This window comes from Sorex araneus, chromosome 3, assembly GCF_027595985.1.
Source record: "Sorex araneus isolate mSorAra2 chromosome 3, mSorAra2.pri, whole genome shotgun sequence".
NCBI lineage: Eukaryota > Metazoa > Chordata > Mammalia > Eulipotyphla > Soricidae > Sorex > Sorex araneus.
Genome location: NC_073304.1, coordinates 41957723 through 41980726, shown reverse-complemented (window position 1 = coordinate 41980726; position 23004 = coordinate 41957723). Strand labels below are relative to the sequence as shown.

Genomic DNA, 23004 nt, shown 5'->3' with positions numbered 1-23004 from the left:
CAGCTATACAAGTTCATTTATCGGCCTTGCATCAGAGATCCATAAATATATCTCTAAAGAGATCAAACACTGCAATTAATCTCAGACTTGCACAAGGCTGAACAGTCTGGGGTAAATGGAACAGGTGAGAAGGCGGGTGTCAACCTGGTGCCTGCCCAAGCAGAGCCCCCAGCAGTCACTTGCTTACACAATCCAGAACTGCCACCATGCCGCCTGGCCAGAATTCACCGACTCAGAATGGACCTCCCCAAGATATAATCAGCTGAAAATCTGGGTATGCAGGTTTTACGACTGAAATCTTCAGGCTCTTTTGCGGTCAGGACAGGCTACCTCCCCCGACCTCCTTGTACTTCCGGAAGCCTCCGCAGTCACATCCACATCCCAAAGCTGCCAACCAGTTTTAAAAAAGCTATTTCAGCCTTACCTTCTCGATAAAAATACTGAGTGCCCAAAACAAACATGATGACCTCTTAGTATCTTTATTGAAAAACCATAATGCATAAAGGGAGAGAGAGAAAGAAGTGTCTTCCATAGAGGCAGGCAGGAGGGGAAAGGAAGGAGTGTGGGGGGATGGTGGGTAGGGAAACTGGAGACATTGTGGGTGGAAAAGTGCACCGGTGGAGGGATGGGTTTGGGATCATAGTATGACTGTAGCCGAATTATGAACAACTTTGTAATGGTCTATCTTATGGATCACTTGTATCACTTGTCTTCCGGTTGATCTTCGATTTGTTTGAGCGGGCGCCAGTAATGTCTCCATTTGTTCCTGTCGTGTGCTAGTGTAGCCCAATGATATCTGCTCAATCCAGGAACAGGAAGAGCCTCAAACCATTCATTCAGGGTGGTTTTTTTTTTTTTTTTTGCTTTTTCGGTCACACCTGGCGATGCACAGGGGTTACTCCTGGCTTTGCACTAAGGAATTACCCTGGCCGTGCTCAGGGGACCATATGGAATGCTGGGATTTGAACCCGGGTCGGCCGCATGCAAGGCAAACACCCTACCCGCTGTGCTATCTCTCCAGCCCCTCATTCAGGGTTTTGACGAAGAAGTCTGACCATCTTGTTGGTGGGTGGCCACACCGTCTTTTGACATCCCACGGAATCCAGTCAGTAACAGTTCTAGTCCAGCAGTCATCTTTGAATCGTATTACATGTCCAGCCCATCTGATTTTTGATGTCTTGGCAAACGAGACAGCGTCCCTGATTCTTGACCATTGACAGAGGTCAGAACTCCAGATTCCTTCTGTCACTGGAGTGAGATGTGATACTCCTAGCATAGCTCTTTTGATTCCTCTTTGGGATACCCGAATAGCGTTCTCATCCTGTTTGTGTAGGGCCCAGGTCCTGAGGCGTACGTTAGTGCAGTAAGAATGGTGGAATCAAAAAGATATGCCTGAAGTCGGAGGTCCTTCATCCTCTTAACCACTTCTTCGACACCCTTGAAGGCATTCCACTCTGCTCTCTTTCTCCTGCGCAGTTATGGAGCCAACTCATTCCTCATGTTGAGTTCTCGACCCAGGTACACATAGCTGCTGCATTCAGAGATGTTCGTTCCATTGAGAGCAAATGGAGCATCAGGGACTAGTTCATTTTTCATGAGCATCATCTTGTTGAGGTTCAACTGCAGTCTGACCTTTCCACACTCATGCTCGAAGTCAGCCAGTATTTGTGCCACATGGCTAATGTTTGGCCTTATGAGAACGATGTCATCAGCAAAGCGGAGGTGGTATAGTTGCCAACCGTCTTTCTTCACTCCCATTCCTTCCCATTCCAGTCGTCGCATGATGTTCTCAAGGGTGGCACTGAAGAGTTTCAGTGAAATGGTATCACCCTGCCAAACCCCTCTCTTTACGTCAATGATCACTTCCTTGTAGAATGGTGAGATCCTGGTGGTGAATCCGTAATACATCGCAGAGGATCTTGATGTACTGAGTTTGAACACCCTGTTTGGCTAGGGCTTCAATGACCGCTTCAGTCTCAACAAAATCAAATGCCTTCTTTAAGTTGATGAACATTAGACAGAGCGGCATCTTGAACTCTCACAAAACTTCAATGAGTTTGGTCACTGTATGGATATGGTCAATTGTGCTGAATCTTTTTCGGAACCCGGCTTGCTCACATGGTTGTCCTTCATCTAGTGTTCTGCCTATTCTATTCAGGATGACATGAGTGAACAACTTGTAGACGATCTTATGGATATTCAATTTAAAAAAATTTTTTAAGAAAGAAAATGCTGTGTGAGAGGGGAGCAGAGTCTTGGTCCTCCCCTTCAACATTAGCAAGTCTCAGTTTCCCTGCTAAGATGGGTAACTACCTTTGCTTCCTCTTCTCCTCCTTCCTCTGCCTAGAATATGGATCTACCTAAGTTAGAACTTAGAACCATGAGGTGGCCTCACGAATGGACAAGGAGCAGCACGAATGGGAGAGCCTCAACTGGAAGGAGACTGAGCCCCAGGGTGACTCCCTGATATCCTGCGACTGCTCCTTCAGACTCAAACCTGAGAGTCAAATTCCATCTTAGTTAAGTCACTGCCAATGGCATTTGTCTGCAAGTCATGGCTAAACTGAACCCTACTAGTGTAGAAACACTAAATGAAAACAAGAAAAATAAATTCAAAGCATTTAGAGATTATGGTGTTGGAACATAGTATGCATGATACCCTATCATTAACAGTATTATAAATTACAGTAAATTATACTGGACTAGAGTGATAGCACAGTGGGTAGGGCATTTGCCTTGCATGCAGCCAACCTGGGTTCGATTCCTCCCTTCCTCTCGGAGAACCCAGCAAGCTATTGAGAGTATCTTGCCCGCACGACAGATCCTGGCAAGCTACCCATGGTGTATTCAATATGCCGAAAACAGTAACAACAAGTCTCACAATGAAGACGTGACTGGTGCTGCTCGAGCAAATCGATGAGCAAAGGGCTGACAGTGAAACAGTGAAAATTATACTAAAAGTTTTTAAAAACTTTTTAGGCTACTACCCCTCCTAGAGCACAGCTAAGTAATACAGACATTAATCTTACAATTAAATGAAACTAAACAGATTTATTGACTTGGATAAAAAGCCAGTTAAAAATGTAGTTTAGGGAATATGGACATTCCTCCTAGAAATTGAGCTCCCATATGATCCAGCAATACCACTCCTGGGAATATATCCTGGAGATGCAAAAAAAAAAAAAAAAACCACAGTAGAAATGACATCTGCATTTGCATGTTTATTGCAGCACCATTCACAATAGCCAGAATTTGGAAAAAACACAAGTACCCGAAAACAGATGACTGGTTAAAGAAACTTTGGTACATCTACATAATGGAATATTATGCAACTGTTAGAAAAGATGAAGTCATGATATTTGCATATAAGTGGATGGAGAGTATCATGCTAAGTGAAATTAGTCAGAAAGAGGGTCCCCACCCACCCAACAGACTGGCTGTCACGCCCACAATTTGCCTCTAGGCACCATCTTAGCGCACCAACAGCCCTGGCCCAGAGACACAGCAGCGAGTCCTGGAAGACACCACACTGTCAGAGATTTCTCCAGGCCCCATACTGGCCAATTTCACCAGGATACCCCAGATGGAGCAGGTGCAGACTCTCCACCTACTCCAGATGGAATCCCATTGACCAAGAGCTTCCACAAGCAAGGCCCAGTTATGCGGGTTCCAGAACTGAATCTCCAGGCCATATGGTGGCAGAGGACCTGGGATGTCCCTCCCCGGGGTCTCCACCCGCCCAACAGCCTGGCTGTCATGCCCACAATTTGCCTCTCGGCTCTATCTTAGCACACCAACAGCCCTGGCCCAGAGACTCCCAATTGAATCCCAAAATGAATTAGTGCCATACAGAGATGTCTCTGGACCCCAATCGTTTACAGTCTAGAAATTTACATTTACAATCTTGGCCATGCAAGCTCTCATAATACTCAAAATGAGCAATGGAAAATAAATTATCTAGTGTCTGCCCCTGGCAGGTAGGCTTAAATGGTGGCGGGAAATTTTGAGCAAAACATAATGCCCAATATTAGAGCAAGAGTATTGAGAAAATTGCCTGCCACAGAGGCAGGGTGAGAACTGGTATGTGGGTGGTGAAAAATGTCCACTGGTGGAGGGATAGGTGTTCCATCATTGTATGGCTGAATATCAAACATGAAAGCTTTGTAATTCTATTTCATGGTGATACAATTTATTTATTCATTTATTTATTCATTTATGTATTTTGCTTTTGGGGTCACACCCAGCAATGGACAGGGGTTATTCCTGGTTCATGCATTCAGGCATTACTCTTGGCGGTGCTCAGGGGAACCATGTGGGATGTTGTGGATCGAACCTGGTTGGCCGTGTGCAAGGCAAATGCTCTACCCGCTGTGCTATCGCTCCAATCCCAATGATGATACAATTTAAAAAAAAAAAAGCTAATGTGGAGTTCATGCCCAAATAGCAGTACAAATAGCAGTACTGCTACATAAGAAAGAAGAAAGAAAGAAATAAAGAAAGAAAGAGAGAAAGAAAGAAAGAAAGAAAGAAAGAAAGAAAGAAAGAAAGAAAGAAAGAAAGAAAGAAAGAAAGAAAGAAAGAAAGAAAGAAAGAAAGAAAGAAAGAAAGAAAGAAAGGGAGAGAGAGGGAGGGAGGGAGGGAGGGAGGGAGGGAGGGAGGGAGGGACAGACTTAGAATGACTGCACTCATTTGTGGAATATAAAGTAGCATAATATGAGACTAACACCTAAAGACAGTAGCGGTGAAGAGCAGGAGGATGATGCCACTGTTTGGAAGCCGGCCCCACATGCTGGAGGAAAAGGCAGTTGGGACAGTTGGGATGGAGAAGGTCCACTAAGTAAATGGTGATTGGAGGGATCGCTCGGGATGGGAGATATATGTGCTGAAAGTAAACTAAGGACCAAACATATGGCCTCGGAGTACCTGTATTGCAAATCATAATGCCCAAAATTAGAGAGAGAGTAAGAATGAAAGTACCTGCCACAGAGGCAGGGGGTGGGATGGGGCGAGGGTGGTGGTAGGGACACTGGGAACAAAGGTGGTGGAAAGTGTACACTGGTGGAGGGATGGGTGCTCGATCATTGTATCACTAAAATGTAATCATGAAAACTTGTAACTGTATCTAATAAAATTTATTTTTTAAAAAATGTAGTTTAGGGGATAGAGATTAAAGCTTTGCAATGCATGGGACTCTGGTTCCAATCCTGGCATTGCACCTGGTCCCCTGAGTCCACTCAGCATCACTCCTGAGCACAGAATCAGGAATAGCCCCTAAGCATCAGATGTGGCCCAAGACTCCATTCCCCAAAGAAAATGTAGCTTAGTTTTTAGTTTGAAGGAATTTTGTGACTTTTATCCAAAATTTTTATTTCACAGAGTTTTTAAAGATAATGACTAAACAGAAATTTCATAGATTGATTGTTAGCTATCTAGACCAAAAGATTGAGAGAGAGAGAGGAAGGGAGAAAAACCCAGATACACACATAGATATGACAAGGATAAAGAGAGAGGGATATATATATATATACACACATGTATGCATGTAATATGTGTATGTACACATATGAGACTCATCAAATAAGGGTATATTTCAAGCACAAAGAGAGTGATACTGGAAATATTAGAGTGAATCTCTCCAAAGAAATAGTCAAAATATAAAACCAGGAGACATGAAAGAATTCAACTACAGTTGGAATCTCAACTATTTTCCTTCTAACTGAAAATACAATAAGACATAACTGAAAAAATATAGGCAAGAAACCTAGAAAAATTTTAATACAGAAGCCCAGGGACCACACATAAAATTATTTCTCTTAACATAAAGGAGCAAGGAGAAGGTGCTAGACTTCTGAGATGAAATAAGAACAGACAACTGCAATAGGAAATACAGACTTTCACTAAAGCTGCACAGATTTTCAAATAAAGCAGTGAAGCTATATATACACAGAGGTAAGAAGCTTTACAATATCCAACTTCAAAACAGAATACATGCCAAAATTTACCTTCTTAAGTCATTTTTACACATTTTTTGAAACCCAAAAGGATACTGTCTATATAAACAATGATATACAGATCCCTAGACAAACATATCAAAGCCAGTATACTTTTCACTGCATCATATTTCCCATAAAAATAGCAAGAACCACTACCAATGTAAATGTATCCAGTACTGATCATTGGTGCTTTCCCTCCACAAAATCTTGCTCAGTCCATCATGTCATATCTCACTTAGTCAACTGGATGGGCCCAAGATATAATAAAATAACCTCCACTCACTTTTAGGGCTCAACTTTTTCACATTCATTTTGAATACTTATTATTGCAAAATGGTTTTGTTCTCAAAATACGTAAGTGCTAATATTTTCTGAAAAGCAGAAAAACAATAGAAAAATTAAGATAATGATATAATTTTATGCAATTGAGTGTTTTCTTTTATTCTTTAACATTCAGCTGTCACAAAAATAAATATTTATTATTCAAATATGGGTAATTACCCCAAATAATAAAAGAGACCTGTAATGGTATTAGTGGAAGTGTAGGGTGAGATGTGTGAGCTGTGGGTAATGCAATATCTGGCAACTGAAAAAAAAATTCCATTAATTTAATTCCCAGCAAAATCTGTGCTGGGATGTAATAATGGTATCTGACACCAATTCTAGCAAGGAATTCAGGATCCCATAAATATTTTTAGCAGTAATTCCAGTTTAAAATTGCAAAAGTGACCAACAATGAAAACTTGGGAGAGTGATAAAAATTCATAGATAATGGAAAATATAACCTGGAAGGAAGAAAATAATGCCAATCATAGACATAGATGGCAGAATTAACACAGGAGAGAAAAATGCTTTCCTATGATTTGTCATTCCAAACTGAGCTCATTCTTACTTGATAAAAATGGCACTCTAACAGTTGACTTAAAAGAGGAGGTAGGTCCAATACCCTTCTGATAAGGGATTGTGTGTGTGCTAATACATTTATTTATTTATTTATTTATTTATTTATTTATTTATTTATTTATTTATTTATTTATTTATTTATTTTACAAAGCTGTTCATGATTGGATTTCAGTCATACATTATTCCAACACCCATCCGTCCACCAGTACATTTGCCAGCACCAGTGTCCCCAGGTTCCCTCCTGTCACTCCCCACCCCCTACCCCTTGCCTGCCTCTATGGCAGGCACTTTTCTTCTCTCTCTCTCTCTCTCTCCTTTTGGGCACTGTGGTTTTCAATATTGATACTGAAAAGTAACTCTTCTGATAAGGGATTAATATCAAAGATATATAAGTTACTGGTTGAACTTTATAAGAAAAAAAAATCCAACCCCATCAAAAAATGGAGAGAAGAAATTCTGGGCAACTCAGAGAAGGGAACACCAAGTAAAATGTGGTCGGAGGTCATGCGGGGGAGGGGTGATACATGCCGAATATAGACTAGAGACTGAACACAATGGCCACTCAACACCTTTATTGCAAACCACAACACCTAATCATAGAGAGAGATCAAAAGGGAATACCCTGCCATAGTGGCAGTGTGGGGTGGGGGGAGACGGGACTGGGGAGGGTGGGAGGGATGCTAGGTTTACGGGTGGTAGAGAATGGGCACTGGTGAAGAGATGGGTTCTTGAACTTTGTATGGGGGAAACATGAGCACAAAAATGTATAAATCTGTAACTGTACCCTCATGTTGATTCACTAATTAAAAATAAATAAATTTTTTTATATATATATATTTTTTTTTATTGAATCACCAAGTGGAGGGTTACAAAGTTCTCAGGATTATGTCAGTTATACAATATTCAAACACCCCTCCCTTCACCAGTGCCCATCTTCCATCCCCAACCCCCCCAGTATATCTGCCGCCCCCTCCCACCTCCCTAGTCCCCACCCTTGTACGTGATAAGTTTCACTTCATTTGCGCTTATCTCGATTACATTCCAAGTTTCAACACACAACTCACTACCGTTGCTGGGGTTTCCCCCCAAAAAGAAAAAGACAGTCCTATTGCCAATGAGGCATTTGATAATTCTCCATTACTAAGCATATAGAGATATTAAGTCCTGCTGTTTGTTACATAACTTTTCTTTTTCCCCCTTGCCCCGCGCCACCGAGTTCACGCCTGTTTAGTAATCGCCACGCTGTCTGACAAAGGGAAAAAAACCGAAGAGGATGGTTATTTCCCGTCATCAGCCGGCGTGGGGCTCTGGCTTAGTTGATAGTCTAGTAGAGTGTCTGCAAGCAGTTTCCGGAACCAAAGCTCTTGCGCTGATATCGGCTCCGGCTCGAGATACCACCAGCGTCCCGCTGGTCCATGTACCTAATTTTTCCCCTTTAAATAAATTATTTTTAAAAAATGGGGAGAAGAAATGAGCAGAAACTTTCTCAACGAAGAAGTTCAAGTGGCCAAAAGGCATGTAAAAAAATGCTCTACATCACTAATCATTAGGGAGCTACAAATCAAAAGAACAATGAGATATAATCTCACACCACAGAGACCAGCACACATCCAAAAGTGAACAAGAACAACCAGTGCTGGTGTAAGTGTGGGGGGAAAAAGAATCTCCTTCATTGTTGGTGGGTATGCCCACTGGTCCAGTCTTTATGGAAGACAATATGGATATTCCTCAAAAAACTAGAAATTGAGCCCCCATTTGACCCAGAAATACTACTTCTTGGAATATGCCACAGGCACCCAAAACACACAGCAGAAACACCATCTGCACTACTATATTCATTGCAGCACTATTCACCATACCTAGAATCTGGAAACAACCTGAGTGCCCGAGAACAGAAGAATGGATAAAGAAACAATGGCACATCTACACAATGGAATACTATGCAGCTGTTAGGAAAGATGAAGTCACGAAATTTGCCTATAAATGGATGGACATGGAGAGTATCATATTGAGTGGCATGAGTCAGAGGAGAGGGACAGATATAGAATGACTGCATCCATTTTGTGGTATATAAATATATATATATATATGTATGTATAGTAGAAGACGAATATCCACATCCAGGGAAAACAGGGGTTAGGAAGACTGGTCAATGGTTGGAATCAACAAAAAGTGCGTGTGGAACAAATAGGTAAGATAGAGAAGGGACCAGCATGACAATAATAGCTGGAAATTATCACGCTGGACAAGAACTGAGTGTTAAAATTAGGTAGAGGGATACATCTGATAGCCTCTCAGCATCTTTATTGCAAACCACAATGCTCCAAATGAGAGAGAGAGAGAGAAGAAAAGCACAAGTACCTGACATAGAAGCAGGCTGGGGAATGGGGAGTGAGGGGTGATGGGAGGGAAACTGGGGACACTGGTGCTGGGAAATGTACACTGCTGGAGGGACGAGTGGTGTTGGAACACTATATGACTGAAACCTAATCAGGTCTATCTCACAGTGATTCAATAAAAAAATATTTTTTAAAGGAGAGTGGGGGAAGAGTTCTCAGGAGATTTTGTGTCTCAAACCAAATCCATGTTGTAGTTTAAGAACTTCCATTCCAAGGGCTGGAGTTATCGTATAGCATGTAGGGAACTTTCCTTGCACACATCTCACCCAGGTTCAATCCCTGGCACCAAATATAGTGCCCCAAGACTGACAAGAGTCATTCATGAGTGCCGAGCCAGGAGTAAGCCCTAAGAATACCTCCAGGTATGGCCCAAAATGAGAGAGAGAGAGAGAGAGAGAGAGAGAGAGAGAGAGAGAAAGACCTTTCTTGTACATCTGGAATAGGCCATGTGTCTTTTTGGAGAAAATGAAAGCAATGAATTAAAATTCCACTACTTCAAAGATATTTTATTTGGCAATGTTTCACTCTATAAAAAGGAAAAACACTTCTCTTACCTTGTCTTTTAGTTTTTCCATCCAACTTCTCACTATGGAAAATAAGAGAATAAAATGTTAATAGTTGTCTTTTTACTTATATTTTGTTGCATTAATTTGGTCAATTTCTCCATTTTTCTCACCCCTGAATTATGTTCTATACAGCTTCTAGGCAAATCCCCAGAAGCAAGAGTCCCAGTACTAATCCACTCATGAAAACCCATTTCTCTCTATTCCTCACGTCTCTTTCCCTCATCATTCTTCCCAAAGTCACCTCCTAAATAAACTCCTAGCACCACAATTCAGTCTCAAAGTCTACTTTTAAAGAGAACTAGAACTAAGACTCCATCTAATCTTACCATAACCCAGGAAGGCCTATTCTGTCATACCATTTTTATTTTATTTTGTCCATTAAAGCAAACTCTTAGAATACATAGAAGTAAAGGTCAGAGAAAATAAGCAGATGCCACTTCCATTACGTAAATTAATTCTAACTGATGGGCTTAAAGCTACCTCAATGATATAACTTACCTTTCTATATGGCATTGTGAAAGGTGTACTTCATGGCTAGTGTCATTCAGCTCATATGCAATTTTGACTGGGTTATAAGTAGTCTCTTTATTGATCAAAAAGCTAAGATCTCTCATATCTTTCAATATTATAGAAAATTATTTTATCTTAATTAATGATGACAGAAATACATGCTCTACTTAAATAAAAGATGAAATTTCAGAACAGATCCTTTGTTCAAGGAATATATAACTGAATTTCAAGCTCAGTGTTTCTACAGTGTTAAGGAACAAATGAAGACCAGATCTTTTTATTACTTGTTATTTAACCGCAAGTGCCTCTTCTAGCCCAAAAAATAGACAAAGCTTTTTGCCAACTTACAGAATGCATTTAATAACAATAAAACTTATCAAGTTTTAAATATTGTCTGCATATTTTTTAAAACCTTGAGTTTTTATTGCTACAGACTATTCTCTTACTCTTCTAAATTTACCTGCTTTAAAACCACACAGAAATCCTATCTATAATCATTTTCTCTTCACATAATTACAGAACAGCAAGATTCTGATGAATAAAATGACCTACTTCTTTGCATCAAGCTAAGGGAGCAGTAATCGTGCATCTAAGAAGCAATTAATTCTGAAGGCTCTGCACTTACATTTATAGAAAAGGGTACAAAGAACCCAGATATCCTAATCTTTACTTTCAAGTAACATTAAGGATGTCTTTAGTTTACTGCAAGCCTTTGAAACTAAATGTTCACTGGGAAGATGCAAAGAAAGTCTTATTATCAATCAAATGTCTTCCTAGACATTAATCAATGCTGTCATATGATCAATTCTAAATGGTATTAGTTGCCAATTCTAGTATTAAGAATATGGAAGTATCCGTGCATAAATAAAAATTAAAAAATCTCTGCATATGTATTTTTTCCTTTTCACACAAAGGGAGAAAACAACTAGTCTTTGTCCTTCCTCTGTACCTGATTGTGAGATGCAAAAATTGATTATTTTTTTAATTAAAGCACTGTTATTTACATAGTTATTCATAGTTGAATTTTAGACATACAATATTGAAGCACCAATCCCACCATCAGTGCTAACTTCCCTCCACTAGTACTCCCAGGTTCTCTGCCCCATCACCACCACCCCCACCCCCTAGCTCCCCTCTTCTAACGTTTAGGTCTCTTGATTTCAGCGCTGTTGACTCTGTGGTTCGGGTACTTGTCTCTGTCTTTCCTTAATAACACTGTTGCCAAAGAACCCTTTAAAAGTTCTGAGCAATTAGGTTTTGTGGTCTATGGTTTTACCACTCAACAGCATTAAGGCTGCCCTGAAGAGCTCCTCAGCTCCCACTTACAGTCTCTCTTCACGCTTGCACTATTTTCAAGTCATAGGTGAAGAAAATAGTGTGGTCTTCAAACTTTATTTTCAATCAGAAAATTAGTTTCCTGGTGTTTTCTAAACCATCAGGTTTACATGGTAAAATCAAGTTTGCATACACTGTTTGCTAAATCCATTGATTCTAAATTTGCCATTTCCAGATGTGTTTGAACCTTAACCAACCAGAAATCCAGCAAGCTTTCCAGCCACCCCTATTCTCAATCTTATGTTAAGTGATAGACCACTACAGTTTTAAGGCAAATTCCCCAAGAACCCTCCACTCCTATATGCGTGTAAGGGTTTCCTGAGAGAAGCCACAGCCAGTCATAGCACTGAAGCAGAGGAGCGTGGCTATCGATCAGGTAAGTCTCATGAGTTGCCATGTCCTTAGTTAATGTTTCTGACATGTCAACTAAACTACGTGAAGTTTTCCCTTCCCTAGGGATATGGTTCAGTAAACACATGGAATCAGCTTCTGGATTTGTCCCCAAAAGTTTCTTATCAACTCATGTGTCAATCCTCACAAAAAAAATGGGTAAACACCATTCTCGAATGAAATTAGGGCATGATTTGGGTGAAGAATACCTGAGTCTCAGGGTTAACATACTAAAGCTCAGGGCCAGAGAGATGGCTCAAATGGCTGGAGCACATGTTTTTTGTTTATTTGTTTTGTATTTTGTTTTGCTTTTGGGGTCACACCCAGCAATGCTCAGGGGTTACTCCTGGCTCTGCGCTCAGGAATCACCCCTGGAGGTGCTCAGGGGACCATATAGGATGCTGGGAATCGAATCCAGGTCGGCCGCATGCAATGCAAATGTCCTGCCCGCTGTGCTATTGCTCCAGCCCCTGGAGCACATGTTTTACATGCTCATGGGATCAATCCACCGGGGTTCCCATGATGCAATATGAATAATCCCCAAGCACCTTGTTGGGAGTAGCCACTGAACACCACCAAGTTTGACCCAAAAAAAAGAATATTATATATACTTAAATGCAGAGATTTCATGCCATCTGAAAGGATTGCTCAAAAACAAAGTTTCTTCAAGCTTTTCACCCTTCGGGGAAAACCTAAAGGTTTTGCTAGATGTGATAGGACAGCTTAGAAGCAATCTCTGTCTGCACTTTGCAAACAGACTTTGCAAACTTAGCCCATATTCCCTTGAGAGCTGTTTGTCCAACTACATAAGGACAACTTACTAATGTGGTAGAGCAAATCTCAATGCTTAATTCCTAATCATCCAAATATACTACATAGCCAAATTTTGAGCTATTAACCCATCTACCTGTTACATTTACTTACTTTCCCTAGTGCAAGGACATTTCTTTGTGGGCTCTGTAATGTTCCATGGGAACTCAGTTTTCAGTGGAGGTTGCTTCTCCACGAGAATATGGCGCACTCTGCACTACAGAAGTATCACTGCAGATAAGCAGTTGCTTATTTGCCTTTACTAAGCACACAGGGTTTCCACTAACCTGAAGCTACATTAACTATGACTTATGTGTTTCTGTTTGATGGCAGCAGGCCTGGAACTTTGACTTTTGTCTCTTCTACTCACAGTTCCAGAAAGGAGGAAATTCTGTTGCCATTTCCTGGCTTGTGAGAGGTATTTTCCAGAGCAAATTTCACCAGTGGGGTGAGGGTGCTTCTTCAGAATGCATTTTTAGCTCCTGATCCCTACCCAACATCCACCAAAGTCCATATTTCTTTATCCTGTTTTGTTGTTAAAATCCATCCTCATCCAAACATCTATGCGTGGTACAATGTTCCCGAAGATGATACATGCAGTCAAGTCTAAGCTCTGGCCACATCAGATTTCCTTTCAAGCTCCGTTGTACAGCCTAAGTTTTGTTTAGGTTCATCTCTTAAGTCCTCTTTTTATAGCCTAAAGTTGAAATACAGTGTTCTGGCCCACAACACTACTGAAACTAGAAATACAGACTCAATCTCTATTTAGATGTGTGGGCTTATTATTTATGGAGTGAGTTATTTAACCAAATTTGACTATTTTAAGGTACACATTGATAAAATTTACAATGCTATTCAGGTATCACCAGTATCTAGTACTAAAATATTTTTATTATCCTAGGAAAAAACATACAAACATCCCACAGCAAAACTCTTCTTTTTTGCCTCTGCCAGCCCCTAGAATCACTAACCTGCTTTATATCAAATAGATTTAACTAATATGAATTATTCATATAAATGAAGTCATTTAATATGCAACCATTTGTGACTAACTTCTTTCACTTCTTTCACTTAGCATTATGTTGTCATGGCATAACATGTGTACATTCATGGGATAGTGTACATTCATGGGATAGCATGTACACTAAAGGCTAACAGAAAAATGTTTTGACGTCGTTAGTTGTTATGGAAATATAAATGAAAGCCATGGTAAGATACTACCAAGGCCATTATGAAAAAAAATAAGTGTTGGCAAGAAATAGAGAAATTGGAACCCTCATACATTTCTGGTGGAAATGTAAAATAGTATAGACACTGTAAAACAATTTAGTAATTTATACAAAAGTCATAAAATTATAATAGAATGCCAAAATTCCATACTTAGGTATTAATGCAAAATAAATAAAAGTAGGTGCTCAAATAAATATTTTTTATTGTTTATAGTAGTACAATTCCAAATAGTACAAAGGTAGAAACAACTCAAACATTCATCAATAATAGATAAAGAAAATCTGGTGCATGTGTACTGTGTTTTATATATATATGTATATATATAAAATAAAATATTACTTACCCTAAAAAGAAAGTCAAACTGATATATGTTACAATATATAGAAACCGAGAAAAATTATGCTCTAGGTGAAGGAAGATTATACTAAGTAATAGGCAATAATAGCTATATAGACCTTTTTGTTGTCTGGGGAGGTGCCACAGAGAAAGGAAATAGTATAACTCAGATTGTATCCACACATATTCAATTTATCAGATCGCAGACTTCATGTAATGACCACCTGCTGCCCCCTCTACTTGAGCAAGTGCCCAATGTTACATATAAGTCAGACTGCCCTGATGATTAGAAAATAAAAGTCTTCTTATTAGAGTAATTTCCCTCTTAAATTACTTATTTCTCTAGAGAAATAATAAGATGTACACAGTCAACTAAGAGACAAGAAACAGAGGAACGAGAAGCAAAGTCATACTTAGTTTTATTTGATGTTTTCATTAAATTAGGGGGAAACAACATTTATAATTTATAATCAGTACAAACTACTATTAGAAAATACTGATAAAACCTTATATATTTATGAATTAAAATAAAGAATGCAGCTATGTTTAAAGACAAAAGAGAAATTGAACTGTATTTTTTCTCAGCAGACATAATTAAATCCCAAAGCTCTGAGCACCGATTAGACGCTAGAAATAAAATTCTGATTATCCCAGAGACTAGTTTCCATATAAACATTTTTATGAGAAGCCTAACTACAAATGGCCTTGAATTAGCCATCAAAGAAAACAGGTTTGTTTTTACCTAGTAACAAACCAACCTTAAAGCCATTTATGAGTATCACAGGAAGAAGTAACCAGAAATCTTTTGTTTACTTGCCAATATGACTATCTACATTATTAATGAAAAATTTACTTTCTTCTTAATGCAGAAGCCTAATGGCCAAGAATGCTACACCAATTGACAAATGTACACTAAAAGAACCTAACCAAATTATATTCACTTTTTCCATGCTCCAACATTATAGAGAAACAATTTTTCAAATTTTTGTGTGACTTTTCTCTTTGCACAGAGCCCTGTATAGACTTCAGAGAGAACTGTAGCTACAAGGACCAGCTTAGCTCTAAGAAAAATGCTCCCAACAATGTAATGCAGTTTACATTAGACCAAAAATTGAAATTCAAGACCCAGGCTTTCACAAAGAAACAAAGATAAATTGAGGAATTATAAATAGAGTCGTCTTCCCTGGTATAATTTCTCCCACGTAGCCTCATAGACAGCCACCGTCATTTTCACCTTAGTATCATAAGAGTTTGCTTTACTTCTATCCAACCACTGTTTCTATTAATTTTTTAAAACTGAAATAACTTTGCATCACTGAACATCAGGGTGTGGAGATATGACTGTAGCACTGTAGCACTGTCGTCCCGTTGTTCATCAACTTGCTCAAGTGGGCACCAGTAACATTTCCATTATGAGACTTGTTACTTTTTTTTGGCATATCAAATACGCCATGGGTAGCTTGCCAGGCTCTGCCATGGGGGTGGAATACTCTCAGTAGCCTGCCGGGCTCTCCGAGAGGGACAGAGGAATCGAACTTAGGTTGGCTGCGTGCAAGGCAAATGCCCTTACCAGTTGTGCTATCGCTCCAAATATGACATTACCACTAAAAGTGTATTTCAAGCAGTATTTTTGAAAGGTAATCTGACCACATCAGATTAAAACCCCTTCAAAGTTCCTTACTGCCCTTGGGGAAAAGTCTAAACTTCTTCAGATACAAGCCTTTATGATTTCGGTTCTTACAATTAGGTAAGTCTCTTCACCTCCAGTTTCTTTTACTCTAATCCTCTGCCTCTACCTCCTCCCTCCCAACCTACTTCTGAGCATTCTTTAGAACCCTTCTCCGGGCCCTTGTACACTGGATCTTATATACTAGATCTCTCTTCTGAGGCCCTCAGTGTCCTGTTCCCAAGTCCTTAACACTGCACCCTACATAAGAACACAATCCTAATGGTGCTTGGGCAATGGCTACCTTTCCTGTGCATACAGTGGACTAAGGCCGGCCCAAGTTGGTCCTGCCCTGCTGCAGCGCCAGCAGCACACATGGCCTCACAAGGTGGGGTCACTCTTTGTGGAATTAAGAAATCATCTTCCACAAGAACATAGTCTCTTGAGGCCATAGTCTATAGTTCTCACACATTTGGAACCAGATAAAGGATAAGTCTATGGGCCAGATAGATAGTATAGCAGTAAGGTACTTGCCTTGCATGCAGGCAACCCAGATTCGATCCCCGACACCCCTATGTTCCCCTGAGCCCACCAGGAGTAGTCCCTGAGAGCAGGTGACACAGCCAGGTGTAAATTCTCCTGAAAAAAGTCTATTGAGCTAATATAAGTGATATTGTTCTACTGAGTATTATCTTCAAGGGGGTTTCTTAATCTTTTGAGGGGGATCCCCAGCACTGCTTGGGTGCCTGAGGCTGACACTGACCCTACTGTGCAAATCTAGTGATTCTTGGCCCTCTGAAGACTAAAGTTCAGTTAGAAGTCAGTGAAAATGAGGACGTAATTTTTGTTTTATTTTGGGACCACATCCTGTCAGTTCAGAGATGACAGTTCAGTTCATGTATGACTCCCAGTTCTGTGCTCAGGGATCACTCCTGAAAGTTCTCAGGGACCCTGTGAGATGTTGAGGAACAAACCTGGGTTGGCTGCATATTAACAAGGGCCCTACCCACTGTACAATGGCTCAGATTTGAGTATGTAATTTTTTTTAATTATTAGTTTACTGAGGTAACATTAGGTTACAAGAGTGTAAATGTTTATATTTTTTAGAGGCACAATGCTACCACAACATACCCAACACCAGGTGGTATCCTCCCACCACCTGAAGTAGACCCATCCCTTCCCCTCCACCCCTTCCCTTAGGTAACCTCCATTCTGTTGTCAGAGTATAAGGGTTTGTTTCTATGGACACTATTCCCCTGCTTCAAGTCTTTACTCACTACCTATAAGTTAGAGAATCTGATATTTGTCTTTCGAATCCTCAAAAAGAAACCAGTCCTGCCAACACTTGACTTCAACATCACTCATTGTGAAAGGATTATAGTTTGTGTGTTCCTTGGAGGTACCCAGGAGTACTCTGGTTCTCTGAAACTAATACAGTATGCATAGATAATAGGGCTATTAGAAGGTACATTTGAAAGTTGCTAAGAGATTAGATCTTAAAAGTTCTCATTACAAGAAAAAACAATGCATAATTATGAGGGGTGATGGAGCTAACCAGACTTACTGATTCATCTGACCAGACTTATTGATCATTTTTATAATTATACAAAAAGCAAATCATTATTGGGGGCCTAGGGATGTGACTCAGAAGCAGAGCACTTGCCTTGCAAGCATTCGGCCCCAAGGTGATTTCCCAGAATCAACAGCTATGATTCCCAGCATCTCAACAGCATATGTGGCTGCTGGCATCCCAACAAGTGTAGTAAGATCTCCAGCATTTGCGACCACGGGAAAATAAATAAAATCATGTACCTTAAACTAACAACGTTAAGTCATTTATCTGGACAACAACAGAAATGGTCTGGCCTATAGACCTCCCTGCACCAAGTGACTGCTCTGCAAATCTTGGAGGAATATTCCCAGATTGACAGGACCAGATGCCCTGAACAGGTGGACCAAAATTTTTAAAACCTGGATCCTGAGTGGCGGAAAAAAAAAACAACTGGTGATGCTCTGTAAGGACCTGTGACACCTACTTATTCCTACAGAACAACCTAGGTGCTGTAACTCTCAGCTCCATTCTGGCTTCAATGTACTATATTTATTTTTTGGGGGGAGTCACACCCGGCAATGCACAGGGGTTACTCCTGGCTCTTCACTCAGGAATTAACCCTGGCGGTGCTCAGGGGACCATATGGGATGCTGGGATTAGAACCCGGGTCAGCCACGTGCAAGGCAAACGCCCTACCCGCTGTGCTATCGCTCCAGCCCTCAATGTACTATATTTAAATTATACTTTTTTTCCCAAGAACACACAAAAATTGCCTCATTAATTCTTGTGACTCCCTTGTGTGGTAAGAAAATGACAAGTACCCTTAGTTCAATTCTGATGACAAAGATACTGAATCCTGAGATCCTGGATCATGAAAAATATTGAGAGCCATTTGCTTCACAAGAACCAAATTTTGTTGCTTGGCAGAATCTCTTGAGCAACATAAAAAAGAATACAGAGTTACCCCCACAAAAAAGGGGAAGGGCAGAGAGATAGTATAGGGGTGAAGGTGGCCAACCCTAGTTGGATGCCCAACACCATATATGTCCCTCGAGTAATCTCAGGAGTGATCTCTGAGCACAGAGATAATCTGAGCACAGAATAAAGGTGTTCAGAGTAATCCCTGAACACCTCTGTGGGCCTAAAATAAGACCAAACATAAAAAAGAAGAATTCAGAGTTTCAGGCCCATATCAGCTGCTCCAGGACACAACCAGAAACACACATGTACATCTTGCAAATTCCCTCAAGGAATTATTTCATAACACAGTGAACATCATTTGGGAACTAGACACAGAGTAATCTAGTCTTCTTCGGATTATAAACGCGACCAGAACCCTTTTACATAACAAAAATTCTATGGTCCTTAAGCACTCACATATTATTTTTATTATGTTGGTACTTAAATAAACACAACTCTTAAGACTAGATTTTTTAAAAAAAAGAAATCCTAATCCTGATAGCCACTTTATGTGAAAATAGAACCAAAACAAATTCATAAATTAAACATAAATTTTTAATCTCAATAATCTCCAAAATGAAAAAGCAGCTCAGATAGAGAAGGGACCACCAAGTAAAAGATGTTTGGAGGGCCTGCTCAGGATGGGAGACATATGCTGAAAGTAGACTATAGACTGAACATGATGGCCACTTAATACCTGTATTGCAAACCACAACACTCAAAAGGAGAGAGAGTATAAAAGGGAATGTGCCTGCCACAGAGGTAGGGTGTGGGGAGGGATGCTGGGAACATTAGTGGTGGAGAATGGGCACTGGTGGAGGGATGGGTATCCGATTATTATATGAGTGAAACAGAAGCACGAAAGTTTGTAAGTCTGTAACTGTACCTCATGGTGATTCACTATAAATAAATAAATAAATGAACAAACTAACTAACTAACTCAAAATTAGCAGCCCAGTCACTGTGAGTACAGCGCTGATTACAGTGAATCCCCCACCCTCACCCCCCGGAGAGCACTATAAACCCAAGCACATATGCTGCAAAAGGCTCTGCCTTCTTCCTCCCTCCAAGAACCAGGGCTCCCCCCTGCCTGCAGCCTGCCTCAATGGCATGGCCTTTGTGACTAAGAATATAAGAATATGGGCACTGATGAAGGGATGGTTGTTTCAGCATTGTTTAACTGAGACTTAAGCCTGAAAGCATTGTAATTTTCCACATCATGATCCAATAAAAAAAAAGAATAGATAATAAAAACATTGCAAATGCAGGCTTGCCACTCAGGTGGACACATGGAGTAGAGATAAGCAGCTGCCCAAATAATGTAAAATACACATATGCTTGGCTCCAAAATAAAAGAACCTGCATGACAGGCATAAGGTCATGGGTTTGAACTCTAGTGCCACCCCCATAGACTCAACATGATCCCTTAGTTGTAATCCAACACCAGAACAGAGGGCTTGCTGGCTCTCTGCGCACTGCAACCAGGTAGGTGCGAGCACTAAAATTAAAGTATGCGACACACACCCCCAGTGAACACCACAACTAAGTGCACAAGCACCATACTCAGTGTGTGAGCACTGCAACCAAAGTATGCGAGAGCACTCGAACTGGGATATGTGATCCTCTGCACACTCCACTACTCCAGTAGTAACTATGAGAGCACAATTAAGTGTGCAACTGCCAGTTAAGCAATAACAGCAACAAAGGAAAGAGGAAACACACACATACTCAGACACCACACCCACACCCACACACACACACACACACACACACACACATACACAGAGAGAGAGACAGAGAAAGAGAGACGTTCTGCTGCATTCTTTACTTTTTATCCAAATTCAAGTATAAAGTCAATATTTCTCATAGTAAATGTGTGATTTAATAAATATTGATCTAACCCACTGTCTGCTTCCTGGCAATCATAGTCCTGTGTTTGTGGCTTCAATTTCTTAGTTAATATTATACTATGCTCAGAGTGTAACAGACACCCTGTTCTAAGTTCATTACTTCTCATACCAACCATATATGACAGATATAAGGCATTACCTCCATTGTATAGATAAAAAAATAGGCAAATTATGGCAATATTAATTTGAAATGATCACTCTGGCCAAGAACTAAGTATTAAAAGTAGGTAAAGATATATACATGATAACCTTTTATCATCTTTATTGTAAACTATAATGCCTAAAATGAGAAAAAAGAAGAGAAGAGAAGGGAAGGGAAGGGAGAGGAGGGGAGGAGAGGAGAGGGGAGGGGAGGGGAGGGGAGGGGAGGGGAGGGGAGGGGAGGGGAGGGGAGGGGAGGGGAGGGGAGGGGAGGGGAGGGGAGGGGAGGGGAGGGGAGGGGAGGGGAGGGGAGGGGGGAGGGGAGGGAAGGGAAGGGAAGGGAAGGGAAGGGAAGGGAAGGGAAGGGAAGGGAAGGGAAGGGAAGGGAAGGGAAGGGAAGGGAAGGGAAGGGAAGGGAAGGGAAGAGAAGAGAAGAGAAGAGAAGAGAAGAGAAGAGAAGAGAAGAGAAGAGAAGAGAAGAGAAGAGAAGAGAAGAGAAGAGAAGAGAAGAGAAGAGAAGAGGCAGGAGAGGGGGTTGGTTTTGAGGGATAGGAGGAAAACTAGGGACACTGGTTCTGGGAAATTACACTAGTGGAGATATGGGTGTTGGAACACTGTATAACTGAAATCCAATCATGAACAATTTTGTAATGCTCTATCTCATGGTGATTCAATAAAATTTTTAAAAAACATTTAAATAGGCCAGAAATGATAGGTAGTTTGCTCTCCACCACTAATTACTTGTCAAATAAGGTATTCACATTCCAAGATCAATGGTAGATTTGATTCAATGGGTCTAGGTTGGCATGAGTTGCATTAATGAGGCAGGTGGGTAAAGGGCAAGAATTAGCATTTCATCGAGAAAGAGGAGAAAAAGGCCCAAGGGACTCACCAAGCCAAAATGCCAGACAAACTACCCAATTTGTGTCCAGAAAAGCTAGGTCAAGTAGGAGAATCTGGGTAGATATCAATAGGACAGAAACCAAGGAAACCAGATGAGTAAGCAGGTCTGAAGCAGAGTGAGGCAGAGTTTAGAAATATTCTATAAGCAGAAAAGAAAAGTGTCTCTAGCCCTGGGTGTAACAGGGAGAAAGCTGTTAAAGGGACCAATTTAGCTCCAGTAGAATCCTGAAGAAAAAAAAATAACAAGGAGCTGCAGTCAACTGAGTATAAACTTTTACACGGTGCCCAAGAGGACTTCTCACAGAGAGGTAAAGGTAGTACCAGACTCTCTAAAGGGTACCTACCACAGCAGCTCAGCACAGGAATAATCCAACTCCCTCCTCAAAGACAAATGCACCTCCTCTTGCCTTCTGCCAGGTAGTTAAGCAAACTTTACTGATACTTGTCATCTTCTAAAAATACAAGGGCATACAGCTTCTCAAGTTCCTATTAATTCAATCCAAGCAGTAAGAAGAGTAAATTGTTTCACTGCTCAGAGAAATAACATGCTTTCCACAAAGCTTATGGGGACATCATTAGGAAAAGTGAACTTGTAGGGTGCTAGTAAAGAACATCCCTGTGGTTCTCTCCTGCCCTTCAAATCATCTGAATGTTCACCTTGGCAGTCAGCACTTTATGCCTGTCTGCTTCTGGAGAGATCTTGGCACTTTTTCTAACAGAACGGCAATTTTATTTTTGAAGGGAGCAACAACAAAAAATAAATTACAAGAAAAATGCTGGAAATGAAAAGATCTGAAAGAAAGGGTAGGAGCATCTGAGCACAAAGAGAAACCTGAGAGAAATCTGTGACAGCAGAGAAAGACAATAGAGGACAAGATCTTTTGCCAGGGACTGATGTTGATGGAGGAAAGAGAGCCGACTAACTGCAAGCCGGACTAATGTTTTGCATCCATAATTGAACATTTTACTTGACAAATAAGAAAATCAACCCACTGCACTTTTCATCAAAACAACTTAGAGCCTCACGGATGATAGAGAAAAATCAAAGCAAAACTGTACCACAAAGAAAAGAATCTTTCACAGCTTCAAAGGATATTTTTCCTGATTCTAAAAATGTCAGAATCATAGATACATTTCACTTTCCCCCCACTCTTGTCTATGCAGGCAGTGAATTTTATATTTTGATGGTTGCGGCATTAAAAGAAGCATCTATTTTAGTTTACAAAGTAGAGACAAAGAACAAGACCCAGAAGAACCAAACACCTGAAACCTGACCAACCTACCGAAATTTTCTGTGCTGATTTAATTCAATGGTGAATTAAGCTTCTCTGAACAGGCACTTGCTGGACGGTGGATACAAAAATTATCAAATCCATTTTCAAGGAGCCTCTGCCCTAACT

General features: G+C 40.5%; 1 protein-coding gene across 3 annotated transcripts in view; it reads right to left on the bottom strand.

Moving 5' to 3' along the window:
- The window catches only part of ARMH4 (armadillo like helical domain containing 4), a 148580-nt gene that overhangs the window by 5080 nt on the left and 120496 nt on the right, over positions 1 to 23004 (bottom strand). For all 3 annotated transcript variants that reach the window (XM_055130206.1, XM_055130205.1, XM_055130207.1), the window contains exon 6: positions 9850 to 9881. In XM_055130206.1, coding sequence (XP_054986181.1) covers positions 9850 to 9881 — 32 coding nt within the window. The remainder of the gene's footprint in view (positions 1 to 9849; positions 9882 to 23004) is intronic.